Genomic DNA, 24,651 nt, shown 5'->3' with positions numbered 1-24,651 from the left:
CAAGCCATGTGACTAAAGAAGAAGCAAGCAAGAACACTCAAGACTGAAACCACAGTATTTTTATAACCTAATCTCAGAACTGACATCCCATCACTTCTGCCATATTCTGCTGGAAGTGGATCAGTAAATCCAGTCCACATTTAAGAGGAGGGAATGAATACCAGGAGATAGTGATCATTGGTAGCTATCCTGGAATCTGGTACCACAGTCTGCTCTCTGGCCCCCAGTGATTTACATCCCTCCCGTATTCAGAATATATTCACCCCTCCCAAGGCTTGCAAAAATCTCATGCCATTACAGCATGAGCTTGGTGCCCAGAATTTCGTTGTCTAAACCAGGTCTGGGTGCAGCTGAGGTTCCTTGGGTTTACTCCTTCAAGTACAGCTCTTTGAGGACATTTCTTCTCAACCTATGAAACTCAAGAGACAAGTTTTCTCACCTCTACATGCCCAACACTGAGTGGTGAGACAAGCATAGGATGACCTATATATATATTTGTATAAAATAGGAGGAACAAGGAGTCACTGGTCCCCAGCAGTCGGAAAATGTTGGGAGTTTCTTGATTAAGTCTTAAGGCTTAGGGTCTTGTGGTTCTTTCATGGTTCTTGGCTCTGCTCTCTAGGTTCTTCTGTCTTCTGAATCACCCCCTCTTTTTTTTTTGATAAAAGGTAACATATGTTTGCAACTAAGCAGCTCTTTCAGCTTGCTACTTGACAGTAGAATTCTGAGGGCTCATCTTTGATTCTCTCAGTTTCTGAATATACAACTCCTTTAAGAATTTTATGCGTCTCTTACAATTCTTCTGGGGGTTTACTATGTTAGGCAGACATCATACCCACAGATCTTTTCCAGATAAGCCATTCTCTAACTTAGGCCTCTGCTGAGATAATTGAAGGACAAGACCCCTTAAGCTTCCTAGAGTCGTGTTTGAGAGAATCTGTGAGGCACACCTTGTAATTTCCTTAAAGAGCTCTTATGTGACCGAATCATATCCTGAGGTACCACCTTTATTCTTTTTGAGGTTTTAACAAATGTATTTGCAGTCATATCCTTAACTTTGACAGTCTCTCAATTTAACTCCCTTATTTTGCATTTTACTGTGTAAGCCACAAGAAGAAATCAGGTGACATCTCCAGTACTATTTGGAAATCTCCTTGACTAGATTACCCATAGCATTGGACATACTTTCTACTTTTCCACGTAACTGCAGACAACAGTACTGCTAAGCTTCCTACCACTACATAACAAGGACTCCCTTTCTTTCACTTTCCAGTAAGATTTCCCTCACTTTCTGCAAGCCCTCACCCTCAGTGTCCTCAAAGTCCAAAATTTTTGAACAGTGTGTTTAGACACACTATCCATCCATCAATCACCTTATTTCTGACACATTTCAAAGTAATTTGCAAAATCAGTATACTTCTCCCAGATACTTCAGCATGCATATTATTCTTTAAAGTTCAATATTTAAAGGGTTTTTTTTTCCTTTTGAGGTAAAGTTAACATACCATAAAATGCACAAATGTCAAATGTACAGTTCGATGAGTTTTGACAAATTCATATAATTCTGTAACACAAAACCCTGCAGGATAAAGAACATTACCATCATCCCAGAATGCTTTCATGCCACCTCCCTGGTAATCGCCATTCCAAACTCCTTGCCCCTAGGCAACCACTGTTCTGATGTTTTTCATCCCAAAATCAGTTTTGCCTGTTCTAGAATTTCATGTAAATGAAATCATATAAGGTATGACTCTTGTTTAAGGCTTTTTTTTAAATTCAGCACAATGTTATTTAGATTCATTCATGTTGATGATAGTGGTTCTTTTTTGTTGTTTGTTTGTTTAACTGCAGAGTATATTAAGTCTGCAAGGGCTGCCATCACCAAGTACCACAGACTGGGGGGCTTAAACAACATAAGTTCACAGTTCTGGAGGCTAGAAGGCCAGGATCAAGGTGTCAGCAGGTTTAGTTTCTCCTGAGACTTCTCTCCTTGTCTGTAGATAGCTGCCTTTTCACTGTCCTCACATGGTCTTTTCTCTGTGTATTAATATCCCTAATGTCCTGTCCTCCTCCTATAAGGACACCAGTCCTGTTGGATTAGGACCCAGCCCTTATGACCTCATTTAATCTTAATTACCTCTTTAAAGGCCCTATCTCCAAATGTAATACATTGGGGATTAGGGCTTCAGCATATGAATTATGGGGGACACAGTTCAGTCCATAACACTGAGTAATAATTATATAAATATACCACAGTTTGTTTATCCATTCTTCTTTTGATGAATACTGTGGCTATTTCCTATTTGGACCTTTTATGAATAAATCTACCATTAACATTCATATACAAGTCTTTTTGTTAACATATTTTTATTTCTCTTGAGTAAACACATAGGAATAGAACTGCTGAATCATATTTAATTTTATAAAAACTGCTAGAATTTTTTCAAAAATGATTGTACCATTTTTGCTGTCCCACTTTCAGTGTATGATAGTTTTTTGTTTTTGTTTTTTGTTTTTGCTTTATATTTTTGTCAACTTTTGGAGTCATCAGTCTTTTAATTTTAGACATTTTGGTGAGTATGTATTGAATAACCTTTGACCAAACCCAAAAGCCAATTCTAAGTTGTTTTTATTTTTACAGTGAACATGCTTGTTTTTGTTATAAAATGGTAATTTAAATTTTTTATTTTTACCAGAGTAATAATCAAACACTATTAAAAGTTTTTATTGAAAAAACAGCAGTCTCCTTCCCGACTCTTATCTATCTTTCCTTAGAGGCAACCAGCCTTGCCTTTAGCTCTTTTCCTTATTTGCTGCATATAGTTTACACTGTTGTTTCTTGATTTATCACTTTCTGATATTATCTAGTAACTTCCTGAGGTAGCAGATGAGGACATAGCCCTTTCGTCTACACCCTATTGCTTCTCCAATTGCTACCTCTTCTGCCAACACAGTATCACATTTTGGTTAAACAGGTACCACTCTTTCATTTTTATGCCCATGGAAATACTGTTCAATGCTGAAAAAAAAGAGAAGCTATAATCATCCCTCCTTTCTTATACAACTGTTTATTTTCATGGCACTAATAATTACCTCTTTTCTTCATTTGCCTAGCTTTCTGTATTCCTATTGTTAATTGCTCCCATATGTTCTAACATCTCTTCCATATGCCCATGAATAATATTTTCCATATGCGCAAATAGATCAGTTTTTGTTCTTCCCTACAGACCTCCATAATCCTATTCCACTCTGAATTGGTTATTCTGTAGGTCTGATGAGCAATTGGGACTTCTCTTTACTGCCCCTTCAATACTCTCCTGGGTTGGTGTCCCTATTTACTGAATTCTGTATCATCCTCTTTCTTGGTTTAGCCCTCAATTATGCTGGAATAGAGCCTTCAGTATCTGTGGGTAGGAAATAAAATTTTTGAGACCTCAAATATCTGAGAATGTTTACTGAAATCTGAAAACTTTCCCTCGTAAGTTGATTGATAGTTTGGCTGGGTATAAAAACTAATTTGCAGATAAATTTACCCATAGTTTTGAAGGCATTGTTCCACTGAGTTCTAGCATCCATTATTGCTGTTGCAAGGTCTGCCACCATTCTTTTCCTCGAACTTTTGTATTTTGTATGTTATTGTTTTTCTTTTTAGTAATTGTTAAATCTTTTGTTTGTCCAGGATGTTCTACAATTTCACAATGATGCTTCTTAGTGTGGGTATTTTTCTTTTTCATTTTACCATATTCTTCATGGGCTTTCAGTTTGGAGTTTAATATTCTATTAAGTTTCCTCAGTCCTGGAAAGTTTGTCTTATATTATTTTTTAATCACTCCTTCTCTGCTGTTTAATATGACTATTTTTTTTCTATAATACCTTTTATTGGTATGTTGACTCTCTCAGGGGTAATTCTCTAATTTTCTTACCTTTTTTTTTCTTACTATTTTTCATCTTTCTGAGAGATTTCCTCTATGTTATCTTCATACTTTCCTCCTGCATTTTTACCCCAACTTTGTTATTTGTTTTAATGTTTAAAATTTTTCTGATTTTTTTTTCTTTTTTAATAACATCCTGTTCTTGTTTCATGGATCAAAACTCTTCCTTTCTCTCTCTGAGAATATTAATTGTAATTGTTTTGAAGTACTGTGTCTGTTTCCTCAGGATTCTTTTTTCTTTTTGTTGTTTATCTGCTCTTGTGTTGGAGGCTTTCCTTAGATGTCTGATGAACCTTAGCTGTCTATTCATATTAAAAAGAGACACACTAAAAGGTTATGGAAAATTTTGTGCATAAGTGCAGCTTTTTAATTAGTAGACTTCATGGTAGAGTGATAATGATAACAAAGCTGAACTTTTACTATAGAATCCCCAAATGTCCCTCTCTTATGGCATTTCTCTTAAGCCTTTAGAGAAGAATTCAGTAATCTCCTACGTGTTACTACATGAGCCTGGCTTGAGACATCCTGAAACAAAGACAGGAAAAGGAAATGAGCCTCAACCACTGACTTCCCTATCTCTTCAGTGCCAGACTTCTTGATCTTCTTGTTCTCTCCAGAGAATAAACCTCCCGTCTTCTTCCAGGAGAGCAAAATGACAAGAACCAGCAATAGGATAGTTGCTTGACTGCCTGGGCAGAAAATATAGCCAGATGGGAGTAGAAGGGAAGCTAATCATTTTAAATATAAACCCTCAGCCAGTCTCCTTCTTTTAAACCCTTTCCTCTCTGCAGTACCTTGTGCCACCAACTTCTGAACCTTTTCAGAGTCCGACAGGGGAAAAGCCAAGTGCCAGCGCTCTCTCTCTCTCTCTCTCTCTCTCTCTGTCTCCGTCTCCTAAATATGGCTTCCATTTCATTTCAACCACTTTCTATTTTCCAGAAAATTGTTGAAATCTCTCTACTACTGTCATCCTCTCCTGGTTTCTTAGGCCTTGTAGACTTAATACCTTTTTAGTTTCCTTTATTTTCATTTTAGTGGCGTTTTGAGAATGATTTGCCATGTTTAAGCAGAAGAATCATTCTTAAAGGATATAATTTTTGATGCTTTAAGAAATTGAAAACATACCCTAATTGCTTCATTTAAAGCTTAATAAGTTTTTTGTATATTTTTGGGCAAGTGTGATTCTTCTAAATTTTTAACTCTGTATTTAGAGTACATATTTAAAATCGCTACATAAAGAGATAACATTACTTATTAACTGTCAAAGACAGATACTGTTGGAATTGGTTTCTAGAAATGGTTGGGTGGCCTGCCTTGAGTCTTCCTCATCTTCTTACCTAGTCTTTCTGAGGGTAAACATCAGCATTTGTAAGGCAGCTGACAAAGTTTAGGAATTTCAGTACTATGGGATTTGTATTGCTTCATAAAGTCCTCTCACTTCTATGGAAATTGACCCCCCTAAACTTGCTTCTTCATTAGCACTCTGCCACAACCAGCTAAAGTGGCTGCTCCCAGAAAACAAGTCTCATACTGTGTTTCCTCTAAGATGATGTAAGAATTTGAACCTAATATGTAAACCTGATATAGTATCTTAACAAAAGCAATCGTCAAGCATGTTTCTTTTTTCCTTTGCATGATTCAGAATTATGTTTTTATTTTTTCTTCCATAATTGGAGAATCCATATCCTTATAGCTGAGCTCATCTTCACATTTAATTTGAGTCGTGTTTAATTGGCTTTGTAAACCTAGCATAAATACAACCTTGCACATTGAACCATACTCTTAGAGAGCACCCCCATTTGCTAAATAAGAAAATGGAACAGGTTTCTACATCTCCTTTCCCAAAACGTTGACACTGATGACAAGATATTGCTGTATGCCTTCAGGGATCTGCTAATCGTATCCAGGCCTTTGCCATAGGAGCATGAGCTGAATGTTGGCCTGGTCTGTAATTGGACTCTTATGACCATCTGGCAGCTTCTGTGACATATTACTGGCCTTGGCCCAGCTTCTAATTGGCATCAAATTAACATGCATCTGCATCCACAAGACATCTTATCTTTCTGAATAAAAGAGGTCATAATATCTTTCTTTTCTTTATCTATGAAGCAGTTATACTTTGCAGGTTTTTGTTTTAACTGAGGAGTGAAATTTCAAGATTCCCATGTTACTTTAGTCCTGAGCGTTTTGAATCTCCTTCTATACAACTGAAACAGAGTCTAGAAACTGCTGGTCCTGGGCTTGAAGAAATTATATAGCATTATATCTCTCTGGCTTCAGGCCATAGGCATTCTTATTCTTCAGGCTGTCTGCAAACTTGAATAGAAAACTTCATCTGTGATCATTTTGAACGGAGCCAGTGGAGACAAGATTGCCTTAGTTAGCAGCTTACCAGCTTAAACTGAGTACTCTCTAGTTGTAATGGAAACTTAATCAAGAAAAATTCAGAGTAAGTTTTCACTTACATTTTATATCTTACTTGGCAACTTGTTTGAAAATGTTGAATAAAAGATCCAACACAGGAAACATTTTATATAATGGCTTATGATTAATAAATATGGAATCTGAAGCATTCTATTTTATAAATCAAGATCTTAGTCCAAATTTCCTGTTTTTCTACACTTAAAAAAAACACACAGGGTAAAAATAGCACTAAACTGTATAGGGTACTCAGAGGTCAAGGCAACAGGCAGGATCAATTACTCAGGATGCCGTGGTGCTGAGACGTTTGTCAGACCATCAGCAGAAACATTCATTTTATAGTCACTACAGGGAAGGCATTTGGTGCAGCTGGTTTTATAAAAATGTAAGTAAACATATCCAAAAGTAAATTATCCTACTTTAGATTTTCTATGCTTTTTGAGAAGAGGAGAGGAATGGATAACAAAATAATAGATGAGTGACTGGGAAAAACAGGCCTGTACATTGCTGGTTCATAGAAAACACCAGTCATAGTAGTCAATGACTTTCTTACCACATCTTAATTTTAATCACATCTATTTCTCCCTGTATTTTACAAATCTAGCCACTGTCTTCAATCTTTAATATCCTGTACCATCACCTTAAACATATATATACACACACTCATTCACGCATTTTGACCTTTGTTCAAAGATTTTCCAGTCTTAAGTCATTTGTACTTTCTCACAAATTCTCTCAGCCCAGCCCCTGCATAAAAGCCCTTAGTGCATTTTCCAGTATCTCTTTGTCTATGGAATATTATCAAGATACTCTGGAGAATACGTGCATGACAATAGGTACTTTGGCATCCACATCTTTAGTTGACACTTCATCATGCTAAGATGAAAGTTTTCTCATTTGTATTTCCCTATAGCCTAAAGAATGTTTCTTGATAAAACCAAAGGAAACAAGTGAAGATGCCACCAAAACCAGGAAGAGGAGAAAGGTAATAATAATTTCTTACAATGATGTGGCCCCACATGGTTTCCATCACATTGTTAAATAGTATACTTTGATGAGGCAATTATTGTAATCCCCACTTTAGAGATGCAAAGATTGTGAGGTTCTTTGAGGTTTGGTGACTTTCCTAAGGTCACTAGTAATAGGTATTTCTGTTGGAGCTAAAAATAAATTCTTCTAATTCCTATTTCAGTCTTGTGGAGCACCAAACATCTTTGTTACCCACTCTGTGTTTTCACTGTGGTTAGAAGTCAGACATAAGTTTCTGATTCTAGAAGGGGCCCAGAGCTATCTTGTCCTCTGGCCCCTCTGTCTCTAAGAAAAGAAATCTACCAGCCTTCTTTCCTTACCCATTTCAAGTTTTAAAACCTTATATCTTAGAGTATTAATAAAAAGAAAACAATAAACAGATGAAGGTAGTATAAGTATAAGGCATTTCTGACTCTAATTTGGAACCGTAAGTTAAAGCAAAAGTCTCCCCTTGATTTTAATACTTGCCTGTGAACATATGGAAAACTTTGTTGCTCCTATACAAACTTTCTGATGGCTCAGGCTTGAAGAAAGTGTGGTTGGCTTTGACCTTCTACCACAGTTGTGAAAACAGCAGTGTAATTCTCTCCCTGCCAAGAAGGGTCTGCTGCTGAAGTCAGCAGAGGAAATATGATTGGGATTAGAGCAAAGAAGATGGACTCAAACCAATTACTTAACAGCAAGCTTTTAGAAAAATGAGAGTGTGTGTGCGTATGATTCTTTTGCTCACAAATGGCCAAATAGGAAGATGAGAGATGCCAAATTGGCTGAGGTTTGGCAAGTTCTTAAAGAAATGACTTTAACTTCTCTTTGATAGTTTGTACACTAATGGCCTTCAAGAGTGTTAAGTTCTTGGTGGCTCAAGGTCAGAACTCCAGCTAAATAGTTTAGCCTTGGCTGAGGTCATGCTAAAATGTGCCCACTGATGACATATTTTTTAAAGTTAATTCATCTGACAGAACTTTGACCATTCTTGGCAGTGGTATAAAAAGAAGATAGTATGGAAGGAGAATAAAAAAGCTGGGGTGGGAGGCAGGGAATGTTTCTTTCTGGATCTTTGGTGAAATATTATAAGGAAATAAGGAGGGAAGTTTATGATGAAAGTTAAATGAACGATTCTGTGTTCCTAGTACATTACAGGCATTCAGTAAATGCTACACAAATAAGTCCAGATCAAAATAACTGTTGTGAAGTATTTCCTGTTCTGCTTTCCATAGGGCTAATTCAAGACTGTTTCTCCCAAGACTTGAGACTAGAAGGTCTAAAATGTCCCCCCTTTAGTGCATTCCTATGCTGAGATATGCAGCTCTTACTTTAATCCCAGAAATCCAAACTGAAACATAATGCCTTAAGAACCAGGTTAGGCAAGAAATTCTCAAAATTCTACTCTCCCAGGAGTACAAATTGTCTAAGGCTTAAAAAGAGGTTTCCACAAGCAACAAGTTTTATTGACTTTTAACAGAAAAATAGTACCCTTTTATAGAGACTCCTGCAGAAATTTTAGTTCTTCTAGAAATCACAGACCAAGGGTTACAAGGAGTCATTTAGATGATTTGTTCATTTTTCAAAGCTGTAGTTATGTCCGAGAAGTATCATTTAAGTTTCTCAAGTGTGTTTATTAGAACTCCTGTTCACACCTGGCTATCACCAAAACCTGTGTACAGTTTAAATGCCAGCGGCATCGACCTATCTTAAGTCAAATTCCATTCTAAAAAATCTGCTTCCAATTTTTTTCTTCCTTCTTATTAGAAGAAAATTACTGATGTTCTTGCAAAATCAGAGCCAAAACCAGGGACACCTGAAGACCTACAGAAGCTGATGAAGGACTATTTTAGCAGTAATCGCTCAGTGATTGAATTAGAAGAACTAAACCTGCCAGGTACAACCAAGCTTCATTGTTGTTTTCCTTTTTTTTTTTTTTCTTTTCTTTTTTTCCTTCTCTTACTATTCTGAGGCTTGTTATTTGGCAAAACCCATTGTTAGTTGCTAGCAATTTTCCTGATGATGAGGAAGGAGCAAAACAGGTTCACCTTTTCTCTGCTGTGTGTTATGGCTAGGTATTTCAGCTAGGGGGCTGATATGTTTTCCACACGCTGATACTCGTTTCCTCAACTTCATAGTTTTAACTGTTGGGTGATATCTTCATTAAGATGCTAAATGGTATTTGTTCAATCTAATAGAAAGATTTGTAATTTTTTATTCAAAAGGCTAATTGGGTATACATTTTTTGGCAGATTCTTTAATGAATAAGAATCCCTTATGAGGATAGAAGTTAAATAAAAATAAAGATAAGCACACAAATGAAAGTATAGAAGTGAAACATTGACTTACTCACCCTTTATAGACAAGAACTTTAGCTTTAATAGCATCTTATTTTTGTTGTTATCCTTAGCCTGGATGTGAAGTCATAATTGTGCATTTTAGGGTAGTGTTTTAGGTCCTAGCCAAGATTTTTTCAAGTAAGCTATCTAAAGGTAGGACAAAATTCTGCATTTTTAACAAGGCTGACACCTCACCCCGTGTGATTCTTAAGCCTGCTATTATTTGAGATCTACTGTATTAGAATATTTACAATTAAAAGATATTGGGAAATTCTTAAAACAACCAATTTTAATTAATTTCAAAGTAATGTTATATCCTGTAACTCTTTTGTGCAGAGATTGAGGAAAAGAGATGTTATAAAATCAAAGCACAAAAGGTTTGGGTAGCACTGCTTCAGATAAGCTATGTGTAGACTACTAGGGATATCTCATACTGCTTTTGGAAAAAGTCAAAGGTAGCTTGATTTCCTTTTTCCATGACAACTGTATGCTTTCTAGAGTCTTGAGAAGCTGAAAAACAGCCCATTCCCTGAATTTTTATAATTCTTTGTAATAATGTGCCTTTTTAAAAAAAATGCATGTTAGGCTGGAGATATCAGTGTCCCTGTCTGTTCCTTTTCCAAAAGGAATATCCTTTAGGGGGTTGAAGGAGCTCATTTCCACATGTGCAGTTTCTGGAGTTTTCCACTTACAGAGATCAGAAGGTCCAACAGCAGTTAGAGACCACTCTTCTCAGCACAGCAGTTCCTCTGCACGAGAGCTAGGTCCTGGCTCTTCTATCTCAGAAACCAAGTGTTACAACAAAGCCTCTTCAAGGTGTAACTGAAGTTTGATTTTACTGTGACTTAGTGTCAATTTTCCCTTGTAGTTCTTTGTTAGTTTACCTTCACCTGAGGAAAGATAATGGGACTGCTGCTATCTGTAACCTCTTGGAACATTATAAACCTTAATTTGCTAGAATTGTAGAGAGTAGAGGTCAGAAGAAACCTTGAAAGAGTCATTTGAGTTCCATAGTGAGTTTACATTATATTATATCTATCATCATTAGAGTTCAGTAATATAATTAGGCAAGAATGTGTGGTCATGGGTTGGCTTAGGGGAAAATGTTTAAAATATGTTAAAAATACTGTTATAGCCAAAAAAAATTTGGTTTTCATTTTCAGTTAAGAAATGAGGCCATTCTCAGCCACAGTGAATGAACACATCATAGGAAGGTTTTAGAGAAAAGGCCCATCACTACACTGTTAGGACCCAGGACACAAAGGAATTCTCATCAGGTGAGAGGAGGGACACACAATTATTTGAAACAGGCTCAGAAAGGGGCATAAATATAAGGTGGATGTAAGTAATAAAATATTGTTCCTATTTAGTTGCCGATCATCTAACTTGGTTGTGGTTTGAGGTTGTTTATGTCTGTAAGGCAGGAACATGTCTTTTCAATTAATACTGTACACTGTACATTGTTAATGTCATACACATGGGAACTTAATTAGAGTTTTGAGGCAAGAGTCACTTGGAGCTAACTCAGCTGTCCTCCTGAGAGCTGCAGTGTGGTTTAGATCAGTGCTAAATGCCTGTAGGCCGGCCACAACTGAATCACCCAGGAACTTAAAAAGCAAATTCCCAGGCCCTCCCCACAAGGAATTCTGACTCACTACGCAAAAAGGAATCCATTCCAGGAATCTGTATCTTTTGTAAAGTTCTCCAGGTGAGTCTGATCATATCCAGTCCTGGGAGATTACAGTTTTAAAGAATTCAAAGGCTCTTTAACAGTATAGAGGGCAACATCTTTGAAGATAGGTACTCACATACTATGAGTTATGTATGCTGGGTCACAACATAAGCTTCATTTAATTTAGTAATAATTTACTCCTTAGCACTCTGCTGTGTTTATAGACAAACTTTTTTTTTTTGTAGAAAGAATTAGGATGATAAACATGATGTTGCTTTTTTATACATCTCAGGTACATAATTGATAGATCATGATCATCATTGGTTGAGCAAGACCCCTATGTTTTATTGTAGTATGTCACATTGTCTTTCATTGTGTTGTGTTATATTGTATTTTGATGCATTATTCCCACTCTTCCCCAAACCTCACTCCAATTTCCTTTCTCCATAGACATTCACTCTAAGGTATTAATATACATTTTAAAATATGTATATGTTCTTATAAAATATGTCATGTTGTTGCATGTGTATACATTTTATAATATATTTAAGTGATGTGCTGAACCTCTCATTCTGCTTCTTTCCTTAATTAACACTTTTTCAGGATATGCCTATATAGCTTTATTTACGTCTAGTTCATTGTGTCTAAAATGCTATGTAGTAGTCTACTGATTTCATCTACTATATATTGCTCATCCATTTTCTCCTATATGGACACTTAGACTGCTTCTAGTTCCCCAGTATTAAAAATAATGCTAGTGTGAATAGACTTGAATATGTCTATTTATAGACCACACAACAATTTCTTCCCATTATTTACTCAGGAATTGTGATCCTGGGGTCATTGGTGTATACATCTTAATTTTACTACTTTCCGGGATAGCTATACCAGTTTATACCTACACCTACAGTTCACAAGAGTTTCCATCATCCTACGTTCTCACCAACACTTGGTATTATACATCTTTCTAACAGTAGCCATTCTAATGTGTGTGCAGTGTTATCTCATCTTGTATTAATTGCACTTCTATGATGACTAGTGAGTTTCAGCATTTCCATTTAGATTTGTTAGCTATTTCAGCTTTGCCTTTGTATAGTGCCTATTTTGTGGATTTGGAAATAAAGATATTTTATTAGTCAACTGAATGATACAGCAAGCTTCTATTTCACTACTCTAAGAAATGATGGACATTTAGAAATTTACTTTTTGCTGCTGCTGTTGCTGTTGTATAAATGTTAGACAACACTTTTAAGATAAAATATCTGAGTCCCCATTTCACTAATGTACAACCTGTTCAAGAATACATCTTTCACATTTAATCTATTTTGATTATGTATGTGTTGGCAAAATATTCTACAAAGCATGTTTCTTATATTTCTAGACTCCTGTTTCCTCAAGGCCAATGATTTGACTCACAGTCTTTCATCATACCTAAAAGAAAGTAAGTAAACTCATTTTTTAAAATTATTTATCAAGTTATTATTTCCATTAAAACATAAGGTCTATCTCTTTAAAATAAAAACTTAGAAAACTACATTTAAAATCAGGTTTCTACTTTAAATGGATTTTAAATGAAGGTCTTTTAGGTCCATCTTGATACTAATTTTTATTTATTTAAATTTATTCTTATTTTCTCTGGCATTTTGGTCTTCTTTTTGTTTTATAACACAGTAAAAGTTTTGGTCTTAGAATCCAAAAAATTATTAGTTTTGTAGTCCCAGGTTCCCCATTAATTTGCTCTTTGACCCAAGACAAGTCACTGAGGACTCCTCTGGGACTCAATTTTGTTATCTGAAAGACAAGGAATTTGGACTATATGATCTTGAACGCAGCTCTGAGATTCTGAAATTCTGTTCCCATGTTCAGAGCTCAGACCATGCCTATTGCGTAGACAGTCTAATTTGACCTTTTCAGTAAATATTGTATGTAGGCAGTAATAACTAGATTCTTCATGCTAGTTAGTCATTTATTTGTGGCCAACAGTGAACAGTTTAGAGATAAAAATGTAACATTCTTCTTTCAAATTCTAACCAATTTTGACGACATTCAACTTGAGTTCATAAGCCTTTCTTAGCCTCAAATTCAGCAAATGTAAATGTAGATAATAATACAACCAATCTCACTGAATTATGAAAACTAAAAAAGAGAAATTTGCATAAAGTGCTTATCACAGTGTCAGTGTTTAATAAATGTTTGCTATTATTTTAATATCATTTCCATTTTATATCTTACGCCGAGTATCCCTTTAAAATTTAACATTATTAAATCAGAGTTCTTTTCCTTATTTAGTCAACATTGCCTTCAAGCATCAAACATAAAATATAGAAAATGTTGTATTATTACAGACTTTTTTAACTTAGTCCTAAAACTAGTCACATTTAGCTACTTAGCATATTATGTGTTTTGTGGTATAAGTTAGTATTTCGTTTTAATCTAATATCTAGAATAATCAGTATAGGATAGAATCTAAACAATGCTCATTATATTTTATTTTACTTAAACAATAACAAAGAAGTGATTGGAGAATATCCAACTTTGGGGACCTTATTTTGCTATATTTAGAGTAATATTTTTCTTACGGCCTCTTTTCAGTCTGCCCTAAGTGGGTGAAACTTCGGAAAAACCACAGTGAGAAGAAATCGGTCCTGATGCTGATTATCTGTGGCTCTGCCGTCCGAGCCCTGGAGCTCATCAGGTGGGAAGCTTCACCTACTCTGTTTCGTAAATGTTTTCGAAGTAACTGATACGTGCCAAGCTGGTATGTTCTATATTCTGGAGATGTAGCAATGAACAAAATACACAGAGTCCCTTCTCTCATGGAACTTAAAGTAAACAAATAAACATACATAATAATCTCAGATAATAATAAGTTATGTAAGAAAAAAATCAAGCATGGCAAAGAGGATGGGGGCTACTTTTAAAAGGGTGGTCACAGAAAACTTCTCTCAGGAGATTGATATTTGAGCAAAGACTTAAACAAAGTGAGAGAAAGCCAAGCAGATATCTGGAGGAAGAGGGTTTCAGGCAGAGGGGACAATAAGTACAAAAGGCCCTGCGATGGGGTGTGCCATTGGAGGACTGTGAGCAGAGACGTTATATGATGTGAATAGTCATTCTAAAGGATCGCTTTGGCTGCTGTGTGGAGAGCACACATTGTAGAGGGCAAGGGTAAAAGCACGGAGATTATACAAGCAACAGCCAGTTGTAGGAATAATGAAAGAAAAGATTTAATTTAAAATAATAGCAAGAAAAAGAATGAAACACCAAGGAATAAACTTACCAAAATTTAGATAGAGAAAATATTACATGAGGGATGCAGAAGATCTTAAACAAACAAAAAGGCATACCGTATTCTTGAATAGGAAGATTCAATGTAAAGATGTCTGTTTTACTTAAGGTAATCTGCAGATTTCACAGATTCCCAATGAAACTTCAATGAAATTGTTTTTCAAACTGGAGAAACTAATTCTAAGTTCATATGAGAAAATACAGAACTAAAAATAGCTGGGGAAATTCTGAACAAGAATGTTAGAAAGGATTCTATGCCTGTAGTATTTATCAGATTATTTGAAAAAAAATGAAGTCTCGGTAATTAAAACTGTGGAACTGGCACATGCATGAAGGACAGATCAGAACAGTGGTACAGAATCAAACATTCAGAAATAGACCCATGTGCATCTGAAAGTGCAGCATGTGGCAAGAGTGCCGCGTCAAGAGGGAAAGTTGGATTATTTAATAATTGGTGTTGGAACAACTTGGTAGCCATATCTCACTTCTTATACCAAGACAAATGCCAAATGGACCAAAAATTTAAATGTAAAAATTCCGCTTTAAAGATTTGTTGGGGCTTTACTAAGTGCTTTCACATACCTTTTCATTTACTGTTTTTTTGTAGAATAAACAAAAAGGCTTCCATTGGATCTGTGGTAACATTCAGCTCTCAGAGAAGAGCCATCAGAATAAAGTGGGATTTACTGAGACTCACCCTCTCCTAGGGCCAGGCTCTATGCCAGACTCTGCGCCAGGCTTTGACCAGAGACAAAACAAAAGAAAATCCAATTCCTGAGGGAAAAGGAGCTTGATCAAATAGACTGAGGTGCAAATGTAGACTCTTGGTGGTTATTTAGCATCTATTTTTCTAAATGAACTAATCTGACAATGAATTTAGTAGAGTAGTTTTTAAGCTTAGTTACCAGTCCTTCAAACCCTCCTTTCCCACTAGGCAACACATTAAATTGTATCTCACACCCTCTCAATAAAACAAAAGTGTATCAACTATTTCTGCTCTAAGCATAATTGATCTTCAAAACTCCAACTGCTTCTGGACAGCTGTACTTGCTGTTTCTGAAATCATAAGAATTCACACTGACATTCCACTCCTTCAAGAACTACCACCACAGAACTCCTTTCAGATTCAAGCACTAATGGCAAAGAGGTGGGCCTGGAGGTGGCCTCATAAAAACAAGTTGTCACATCGATTTGAGTTTTAACTGTACATAAATGCCTTTTTGAGGGGCATAAAAACACTATGTTGTCGTACTTCATTTGCCCATTCTCAGTGTTTTTCTGTGTCTTCAGTGATATAATGATCCATTTCAAGGTTAAGTGATTCTTGAGCAGGCACAAGAAGCCCCATTCATAAAGGCTAACATTAAATAATTCTAACTTTTGTAAGACTGTCTGCTCTCTTGAGAACCACGACTTATGTTAAATATGTTCTCTGAATTGTCTTCCTAGTTAACCTTGCCATGGAGAAAGTGCGTGTGTAAGTGCAGACTTGAGTGCAACAGAACTCGTTTGTATAGCATGAGTCACTATTTTGCAAACTTATGTAGTCCTACTGGCCAGTAGCATTTCTCAAATATAATAATGATATATAAAGGAAAGTAACATTCTGAGCAGTATTCCCATGTTAGTTCTATTCCCAAACATCAACTAAAAGATTATTCTTTTACACCCATTTATACCCAAAGCATTTCCACATATAAAATTTTACAGAAAAGTTCACTCTGCAATGTAGATAAAGTGGGGGCGGGGGGCTACTCTGAATGAAGGACATAAGCCCTCCTGCTAACCCCTGCCAGCTCATTTCTGCCCCCTCAGGACAGCCACAGACAGACCTTTGTATGTGCCCTTGCGTTCCGTAGATCTCGGGCTGATATCACTGCTAAGATACTTCTCACAACCAAATTTTGTATGAGAACTATACTGCAGAGTTTGAAGATAAATTTTCTGCAAGGGGCCTAAAATATAGAACTTTTGTGTTACAGGTGTTAAAAGAACAAAATTCAGCTGAGTGAATTTGAAGATTGAATTGGCTTTACTCAGTGATTCATGAATCAGTCAGCATCCCCTCTAGCTACAGGAGGGGCATTCCAAGGGGTTGTACAAAAATGAAAGGTTTTTATAGGAAAAAGGTGGAGCAAGGGATCTATTAATAAAAGAAAAGATTTATATTTAGGCCAGGACATTTTCTTTTGAAGGGGAAGGGAACAGCAAGGATTTTGTCTTACTCTGGTGGGTAGAGAGGGCCCACTTGACAGATTACCTTTCTGGTGCTTGACCAGAAATTCCAGAGTGGTTGATTAAGGTTACATTTCTGGGAGAGGCTGATACTGCAGTTGGAGAACAGCACAAGTGACGCCATTTTGGGACTGTTATTTTCATTTTAACAGAAGTGAAGGACAGATCTACATGTTTCAATAATCAAGGAAACCGGGAGAGGGTATAGGTCAAGTGGTAGAGCACGTGTTTAACATGCACCAGGTCCTGGGTTCAGTCCCTAGTAACTCCTCTATAAATAAATAAACCTAATTCCCCCCTACACACCAAAATAAAATAATTAAATAATACAATAATAATCAAGGAAACCTAAGTAAAGTTAACCTTGTGTATGAGAGTTAGAAGCCAACCCAGATACATGCTTGAATAAAGGCCACCCCAGTTCTATTCCAGAGATGGGAATTGTTTGTGTGTATGTGTCTTAGAATTGTGTGTGTGTGTGTGTGTATCCACATACATATGCATGTATGTGCACACATACATGCACATGTTTTGAATAAATCAAGATGTAATACTTAAGTAGTGAATTTTCTTATGTGTTAATCTATTCTTTTTTCATCAGGTCAATGACTGCATTCAGAGGAGACAGCAAAGTTATGAAATTATTTGCAAAACATATAAAGGTAAACAAGGGCATATCGTTCCTGGTGAGAGATGAAAGTGATCCATAAAGGCCACCTCCAGACCTCAGTTTCTCTGCTTCAGCCTCTTTTCCTTATCTCCTTAGCAAGCATGTTCTTTGGTGCCTCCCTTATATAACATATTTAGCAACCATTCTGGTTTTCTTTGCCTTTCCTTCATCTATCCCAACAGTCAACATTCCCCTATGCTCTGAGATTTCTGTACAGGAGCTGAGGTTTGATCCCTGGATTCTTTGAAGATTTACCAGTTTTCTAGGGAGATGCTTTTCTGTCTGATGTTACTCTTCTTTGCCCTGGAAGTTGTCCCTAAACAAGGGTAGCTCCATTTGTTTTTTGCCTCTTAGCTTTTACAGTAAATACTCTAAATTGGGCTGTGATTGAACTTTTTGATGATTCTTCTTTGTTCTCCATCATTTTGGAATAGGTCCAGGAGCAGGTAAAATTGCTGGAGAAGCGTGTGGTACACCTTGGTGTAGGAACTCCAGGGAGGATTAAAGAACTCATTAAACAAGGTATGAAAAGAGGTGGTGATACTCCTATTCAGAGCTGGGAGTTTGCCTGACCCCTATGTGAGTTTGGGAAACCACATGTGTGAGGTAGTGAAACCAGACCTCTGTGTTAATTCAGGAGTTGGAAACTCAGCCTTTAGTCTCTAAAGCTGCCAGCAGGTATAATGCAGTAGGGAGTGATAAGGACTGTTGGAAACTGCAGTGCACGTGCCCATCTAAATACATTCAAATCCCAGTTGCTGTAAGCAGGTTAGTGGATCCACAATTATTCCACCAATTTGCAATTGTATAGCTGGATGTGCTGAGTATTTCCCTCTCACTTAATTGAGTCTCAGCCCCCCAGGACTCCCATTCTAGTTGAGGGCTGGTATAAAAATTTGTTGAAACAAAAATGCAGTTTCTGTGGGTGAAATATAGGTATTATACTTCTCCCGAATGTATTTCTCTTTTAGTGCCTTACCCAGAAAGTATTCCAGACAGCATCCACCAGTGGGTTTTTATAATTTGTTGACTTTACCAAAGCCTAAAAACCTGTTGACCTGCTGATAATCTTATGTATTCTACCTCAGACAGATTAAAGATTTCTTTTCAATGCTCATTTCCAAATTACTTGTTTAATACAGTAATAGAACATTATTTTATAACTATCTGAGGCTAGTCCTCGATTTTTATGTATCTAAAAGTAAAGTGTTCATCAGTATAGTAGCTAAGTATAGAGATGATCATTTGCCAGGAAGCAAACAAGAGCTAAACATACTAGTGTTTCTCTCCAGATGAAAATCATCCAGGATTAAATGAACCCAGGATATGCAGAGGTCTGCACAATTACAAGGAAGTAACAAACTTGGTAGCCCCAGACAAAGAAGGGAAGCAAATATTTTTTGAGTTCCTATTTTGCACTCAGTGCTATGCCAGACACTCTCACATATCTCATCTAGTACTCACAGCATCCTTAAGGCTAGCAGTCTTAATTTTTATGAGAGAAAACTGAAGCTTAAAAGGGTTACATAGCCCGTCCCAAGAGCTGTCATTCAAGGCCTTCCTGGTTCCAAAGCTTTTCCCCTCGAGGAGCTCCTGATCCAGCTGAAGAGATAAATGTACATAGAATGAGATTGACAACATGAGGCAGTAAATGCCAGGGGCCAGATGAGTACTTCTAAATCCTATAGCAATTGAAATGAGGGAGAGATGGTTATGGTGGCTGAATCTGCAGGGAAGATTTTACAGAGGAAAGGGTCTTTAAGTGATCTTTGAAGTATATGGAGGATTAAAATAGGATCTTTGAAGTATGGAGACATGAGGAAAGCCTTCAGGAATGGGAGAACAGCTGAATCAGAAGCAGACAGGCAGGTGCACAGTGTGCAACCAGAGGAGGTGTTAAGTAGGCAATACTATGCTGAGGTTAAGAGCCCCTATTATGGACTCAAACCTCTGAATGCAAGTCCAAGGTCCATCAATTTACCAGCTCTGTGACTTGGCAAGTTTCTTAACCTTTCTAACCCTATTTCTTTTTCTGAATGCCAGAGATAGTAATAGCATCTACCTCAAAGAATTGTTATACCAATAAAGAGCTAAACACAATGGATGTCACACCTTAAGAACTCAACAAATACCCGTTAGTACCTTTATTAAAGAGACCACCTTTCTTGTTTTGAGACTTCGTGGGCCGTAGTAGCCTGTGATTCAGTTGGAAAGAAAGTCAGATTGTAGAGAGTAGATCTTACACAGTAATTGGCTGGATTTTTATCTTGTGGGCTGAGGAGGGTGTTGAAAGTGAAGGAACAGATGACAGGCACTGATAGTCTGTAAGACACAGAGTTGGGAGAAATTGGCTGGGCAGCAAGAAAGGCCAAGGATGCGCCCTCCCATTCCCTCTTAGCCAGAGATCCACCTCTCCCCTTCCTGGATTCTAGCTGATTTGTGTGTGTCACTAGGCACCCCGTGCAGCAGGGTCACTCTTCTACATATTTAATATTTAAGGGGGGGGGGGGGGAGCGAGAACAAACTTGTCCAGATTGTTGAAATTAGATTTCTACAGAGTTGTTAAAACTCACTGTGGAGGCTTATTTCATTTAAGGAATGGAAAAATCATTTAAGGAGCTGTTGACTTTTTCATAATATTAATGAAAATAACTTCTGATTCTAACTGGTTGAATGGTTTAATATTCATTAACTACAGATGTTACCGTACAAAGTATTTTAAAAGAACAATTCCAGCACTCTAGAAACTGAAAATCTAGCAAAGCAAAGCAAGTGGCCCATAACTCATTTTATATAGCTGTTTATGATTTAAGATGTTTACATATATGATATATTAAGGAGAGTTTCTAGACATCAAAAAATATCCTGTAACACTGGGATCCATACACTTATAGTCAGAATTGTATTGTTTTATTTAATAAAAAAGGGAATTTTCTAATTATGAGTCTCTGTAAAATGCAAAAAAGGTACAGAAAAGAAAATAAGTCACTTTAATCTCTTGTTAGTTAATATTAAATATATTTCTTTTCAGTCTTTTTCTATGCATTTATCTATTTATTTTTATAAGTAGAAATCATATTGCATGTAATAACTTTATAGCCTGTCTTTTCCACTTAATATATCTCATGAGGACTTTCCTTGTCATGAATTAGTTTTAATTTTTCATTTTTAATGGCTACATATGTTCTGTTGAATTTTTTTCTAGTTTGATTGAGATATAATTGACATATAACATTGTACTGACCATGGTATACAAATCAGTCAGTTCACATATTTACAATTTTCTGTCTTCTCATGAGAACTTTTAAAGTCTACATTTTTAACAACTTTCAAATATATAGTACGGTATTGTTAACTATGGTTACCATGCTATGTATTACATCCCCAGAGCGTATTTATCTTATAGCTGAAAATTCTTACGTTTTGCACCTTCAGCTTTTTCTCCCACCCCCTACCTCTGGCAACCACCACCAGTTTGTTCTCTGTAGCTATGAAATGATTTGTTTGTTTGTTTGTTTCCCCCATATAAGTGAGATCATATAGTATTTGTCTTTCTCTGACTTATTTTCCTTAGTATATATAATGCCCTCAAGGTCCATCCATGTTGTCACAAGTGGCAGGATTTTCTTTTTTATGGCTGAATAACATTCCACTGTGTGTGTGTGTGTGTGTGTGTGTGTCACATGTTCTTTATCCAGTCATTTGTCAGTGGACACTTAGGTTGTTCCCATGTCGTGGCTATTGTAAGTAATGCTGCAGTGATTATGAGGATGCAGATATCTTCCTGAGATAATGATTTCATTTCCTTTGGGTGTATAACCAGAAGTAGAATTGCTGGGTCACATGATAGTTCTGTTTTTAATTTTTTTGAGAAACCTCCATACTGTTTTCCATAGTGGCTACACCAATGTACAATCCCACCAACAGTGCACAAGGGTTCCTTTTTTCCCACATCTCTTGTCATTTTGGTAATAGTCATTCTAACAAGTATTAGGCAATAGCTCATTTTGATTTTGATTTATGTTTCCCTGATGATTAGTGACACTGACCACATTTTCATGTACCTATTGGCCATTTTGTATGTCTTCTTTGGAAAAACGTCTACTCAGTTACTCTGCCTATTTTTAAGTCAGATCACTTGTTTTTTTGCCGTTGAGTTGTATGAGTTCTTTATATTTTTTTGGGATATTAACACCAGTTTATATTGTTTTTTGGAGCAATTCTGTTTTGATAGGATATTTGGGGTCTTTCTAATTTGTTTTTGCTATTACAAGTAATACACAGTGATCATCTTTACAAGTAAGTATGCATTAAGTGTCTGATATTTTATTGGGTTATGTCATAAAGGAGAATTATTTTATCACATACTAAGCATTTTAAAGCTCCTCTTGTATAATGCCTGGTTGCTTTCCAGAGAGACCGTACTTGTTTGCTCTCCCACCAGCAGTCAGTTATTTTTAGGGGAACACTATCAGCTCATTGTCTTTTCCTCACCTATCATTTTTAATTTTGCAGAGAAAGTTTTAAATAAGAGGCACTGTAGTTATAAGAAGCTTGGAAAAGTTTTTTTGGGCAGAGAGGGAAACACTGAAATAACAGTATCGAGGGGAAGTGCTGCAGGATAAAGGAAGGCTTCTTTATGTTTCCAGGTGTAACATGTAACAGCTGGGGGCAGAGGGAAAAACTGACTGCCCAGCTCTGAGACCTCTGAGGAACAGACAATCTCTGAGGTCCTCTCCGGCCCCACATTCCATAATTGTCTCTAAATAGATGGGAAAACAGCAGGAATGAGACTTTAAGCGGTTTACCAGTCTCCTCAAATTCTGAATAGAACCCATTCATCTTAACTTTCTTTTCTGCCTGAAATTAACCCTGCAACCCTGTCCTCATCCTTCTACCCACTCACCTCCGCACAGCCATGCAGACTCTGTTGGACTCAACTCCTCTGCAGGGCCACTACCCCAAGCTGCAGGATATATTTTATCAAATGCCTGGCGGGAAGACTTCATCCTCTGAAGCTTCATGAAATGGAGGCTTGGGTTTGATTCTTTGCCAACACTTGAGCATTTGACAAGCTTAGCAAGAGCAGCTTCCCTGCTTCGTTGAGAATCAGCGATAAGATTGTAAAGGGAGCAAGACTCCAAGTGCTACATTTGCTTTCCATCAGGCAAGGACAGCACTTAAATGTGCAGAGATTAGTGGCCGGGGGAGAAGAGAGCAAATGAGGCAAAAAGCAACCAGGCGAATAAAAAATCATTTTAATAAACTTAGGTCATGAGTTCTTTAATGTAGCAACACTCTCCCTGTCTCTTTCAGGTGGCCTTAATTTGAACCCCTTAAAGTTTCTGGTTTTTGACTGGAACTGGAGAGATCAAAAATTGAGGAGGATGATGGACATTCCCGAGGTACCATGTAACCAGCAATCCAGCACTTGCCTTTAATCTTTTCTTTTCTTTTTTTTTTTTCAATTTGAACTTGAGTTCAAACACAGTAATAAAGTCTTTGACATGGGGAGCCAGCACATTCTGGCCTTTGAAATGATTTCCTTTAACTCTGAAGTAACTACAATTATAGAGGCCATCTCACCCCTTACACATAACTGTATCTTTTCCATGTGTTTTGTAGGAATCAGCTTTGTTTCTTCGTTAAATAACCAATGGCCTCTGCCTCACTGGGGACCACATCTATACTGTACCTTAGAGAGACACAAAGATCTGGAGGACTTGGCACATTTCCCTGTGCCTTGTTTTAAAGACACAATTATCTTTGCCTTTCATCCTTATAAGTGCACTTGGAGGTGGGGGGCACAAACTTGCCTCATTACCTGCATCTCCACATCCCCACTTACCTAATTTAGAGGGCTGTTTTGTTTTTTGGGGGAATGGGAAATTTTTTTTGATGTCTCAATGGATTAGAGCTGATTGAATACCTTTGTGGGAACAGCATTAGCTCATTATATATTTATGAAGGTAATCCATTATCATCATAATGTGAAAAATTGATTTGCCACCCACCATGTTACCATGGGACTAATATTTCAATCTACCCAGATGCTTAGAAGCTGCTGTTGGCGAGAATAGGGTTGTGCAGTAATAAACATGGCTGCTAGTCACCAACCAGGAATAAATCATGGCAGAAACTATCAAAGAAGATGGGAATTACTCCTCCAAAAATGCTGAATGAATTAATTTACTATGTAAAACTATATCCCCAGAATGACCAAATCTGATTATAATTGATTGGTGAGTTATATTAGACATCAGTTCGGACGGGAAAACCATTTTCTCAGTTCCCTACACACACATCTGAGTAAGTCACCACTAGTTTTCTAATTATAATAATGAGGGAGAAATAGTCTCCAAGAAGAATAACCTATAGTCATTTTTATTATGTTGATTATTATTAGCAGTTTTGCTACATTGAAATATTATGTATACTCTAGGCACACTTTGGATATCTTGAAACACTTTTGTATAAGATTCTTTTATGAGCTTTTATTTTGAATGGCTGCAAACAAAAGGGCATTTTAATGAAACTGATGCCTTATATAGTACATCTTCTTTTACTTTTGTAAATATTTCAACTCTGAATAAAATGCAGGTTTTTCTCTTCCTAGTTCTGGCCGTAACAACTGCATAAAATACCAGAGAGTCCAGATGGTTGAATTTATTCATCAAGACCATCTTTTCTTGATCTTAACCTTTTTTTTCTTTTGTCTCATTTAGATAAGAAAGGAGGTTTTTGAACTTTTGGAAATGGGAGTCTTCAGTCTATGCAAATCAGAATCTTTGAAGCTGGGCCTTTTCTAAATCTAGGTCCTGATGAAGATTCCAGTTTTCATGGTGGGATTTGCATCTCCTTTAATGGCTTCAGCACATTGCATATGCACTCAGAAAATATCAGCTATTGTTTTATTAAGTTAATTGTGTCACCAGATGGATCGCTGGGAATGTTTCATGGGGATTCTTTGACAAAAATGAATCTGTCCTTTGCCAAAACCCTTGTATAATAAAGCATCACTGGCTTGTGTGTGATTTTTGTTACACAGACTGAGTTTTTCTCTCACCAACTGGCCTCTAATAG

At 36.7% G+C, this 24,651-nt stretch overlaps 1 protein-coding gene across 11 annotated transcripts in view; it reads left to right on the top strand.

The window, feature by feature from the left end:
* CMSS1 (cms1 ribosomal small subunit homolog) overlaps positions 1-24,602 on the top strand; it is a 333,561-nt gene extending 308,959 nt beyond the window's left edge. For all 11 annotated transcript variants that reach the window (XM_031457043.2, XM_031457038.2, XM_010978480.3 and 8 more), the window contains 8 exons: positions 7,267-7,338; positions 9,132-9,261; positions 12,757-12,816; positions 13,968-14,070; positions 17,500-17,560; positions 18,003-18,090; positions 22,885-22,973; positions 24,294-24,602. In XM_031457043.2, coding sequence (XP_031312903.1) covers positions 7,267-7,338; positions 9,132-9,261; positions 12,757-12,816; positions 13,968-14,070; positions 17,500-17,560; positions 18,003-18,090; positions 22,885-22,973; positions 24,294-24,377 — 687 coding nt within the window. In that variant the 3' untranslated portion in view covers positions 24,378-24,602. The remainder of the gene's footprint in view (positions 1-7,266; positions 7,339-9,131; positions 9,262-12,756; positions 12,817-13,967; positions 14,071-17,499; positions 17,561-18,002; positions 18,091-22,884; positions 22,974-24,293) is intronic.
* The last annotated feature ends 49 nt before the right edge of the window (positions 24,603-24,651 follow it).

The sequence above is a fragment of the Camelus dromedarius genome, chromosome 2 (genome assembly GCF_036321535.1).
Source record: "Camelus dromedarius isolate mCamDro1 chromosome 2, mCamDro1.pat, whole genome shotgun sequence".
Taxonomy (NCBI): domain Eukaryota; kingdom Metazoa; phylum Chordata; class Mammalia; order Artiodactyla; family Camelidae; genus Camelus; species Camelus dromedarius.
This window is presented reverse-complemented; position numbering and strand designations above follow the sequence as displayed.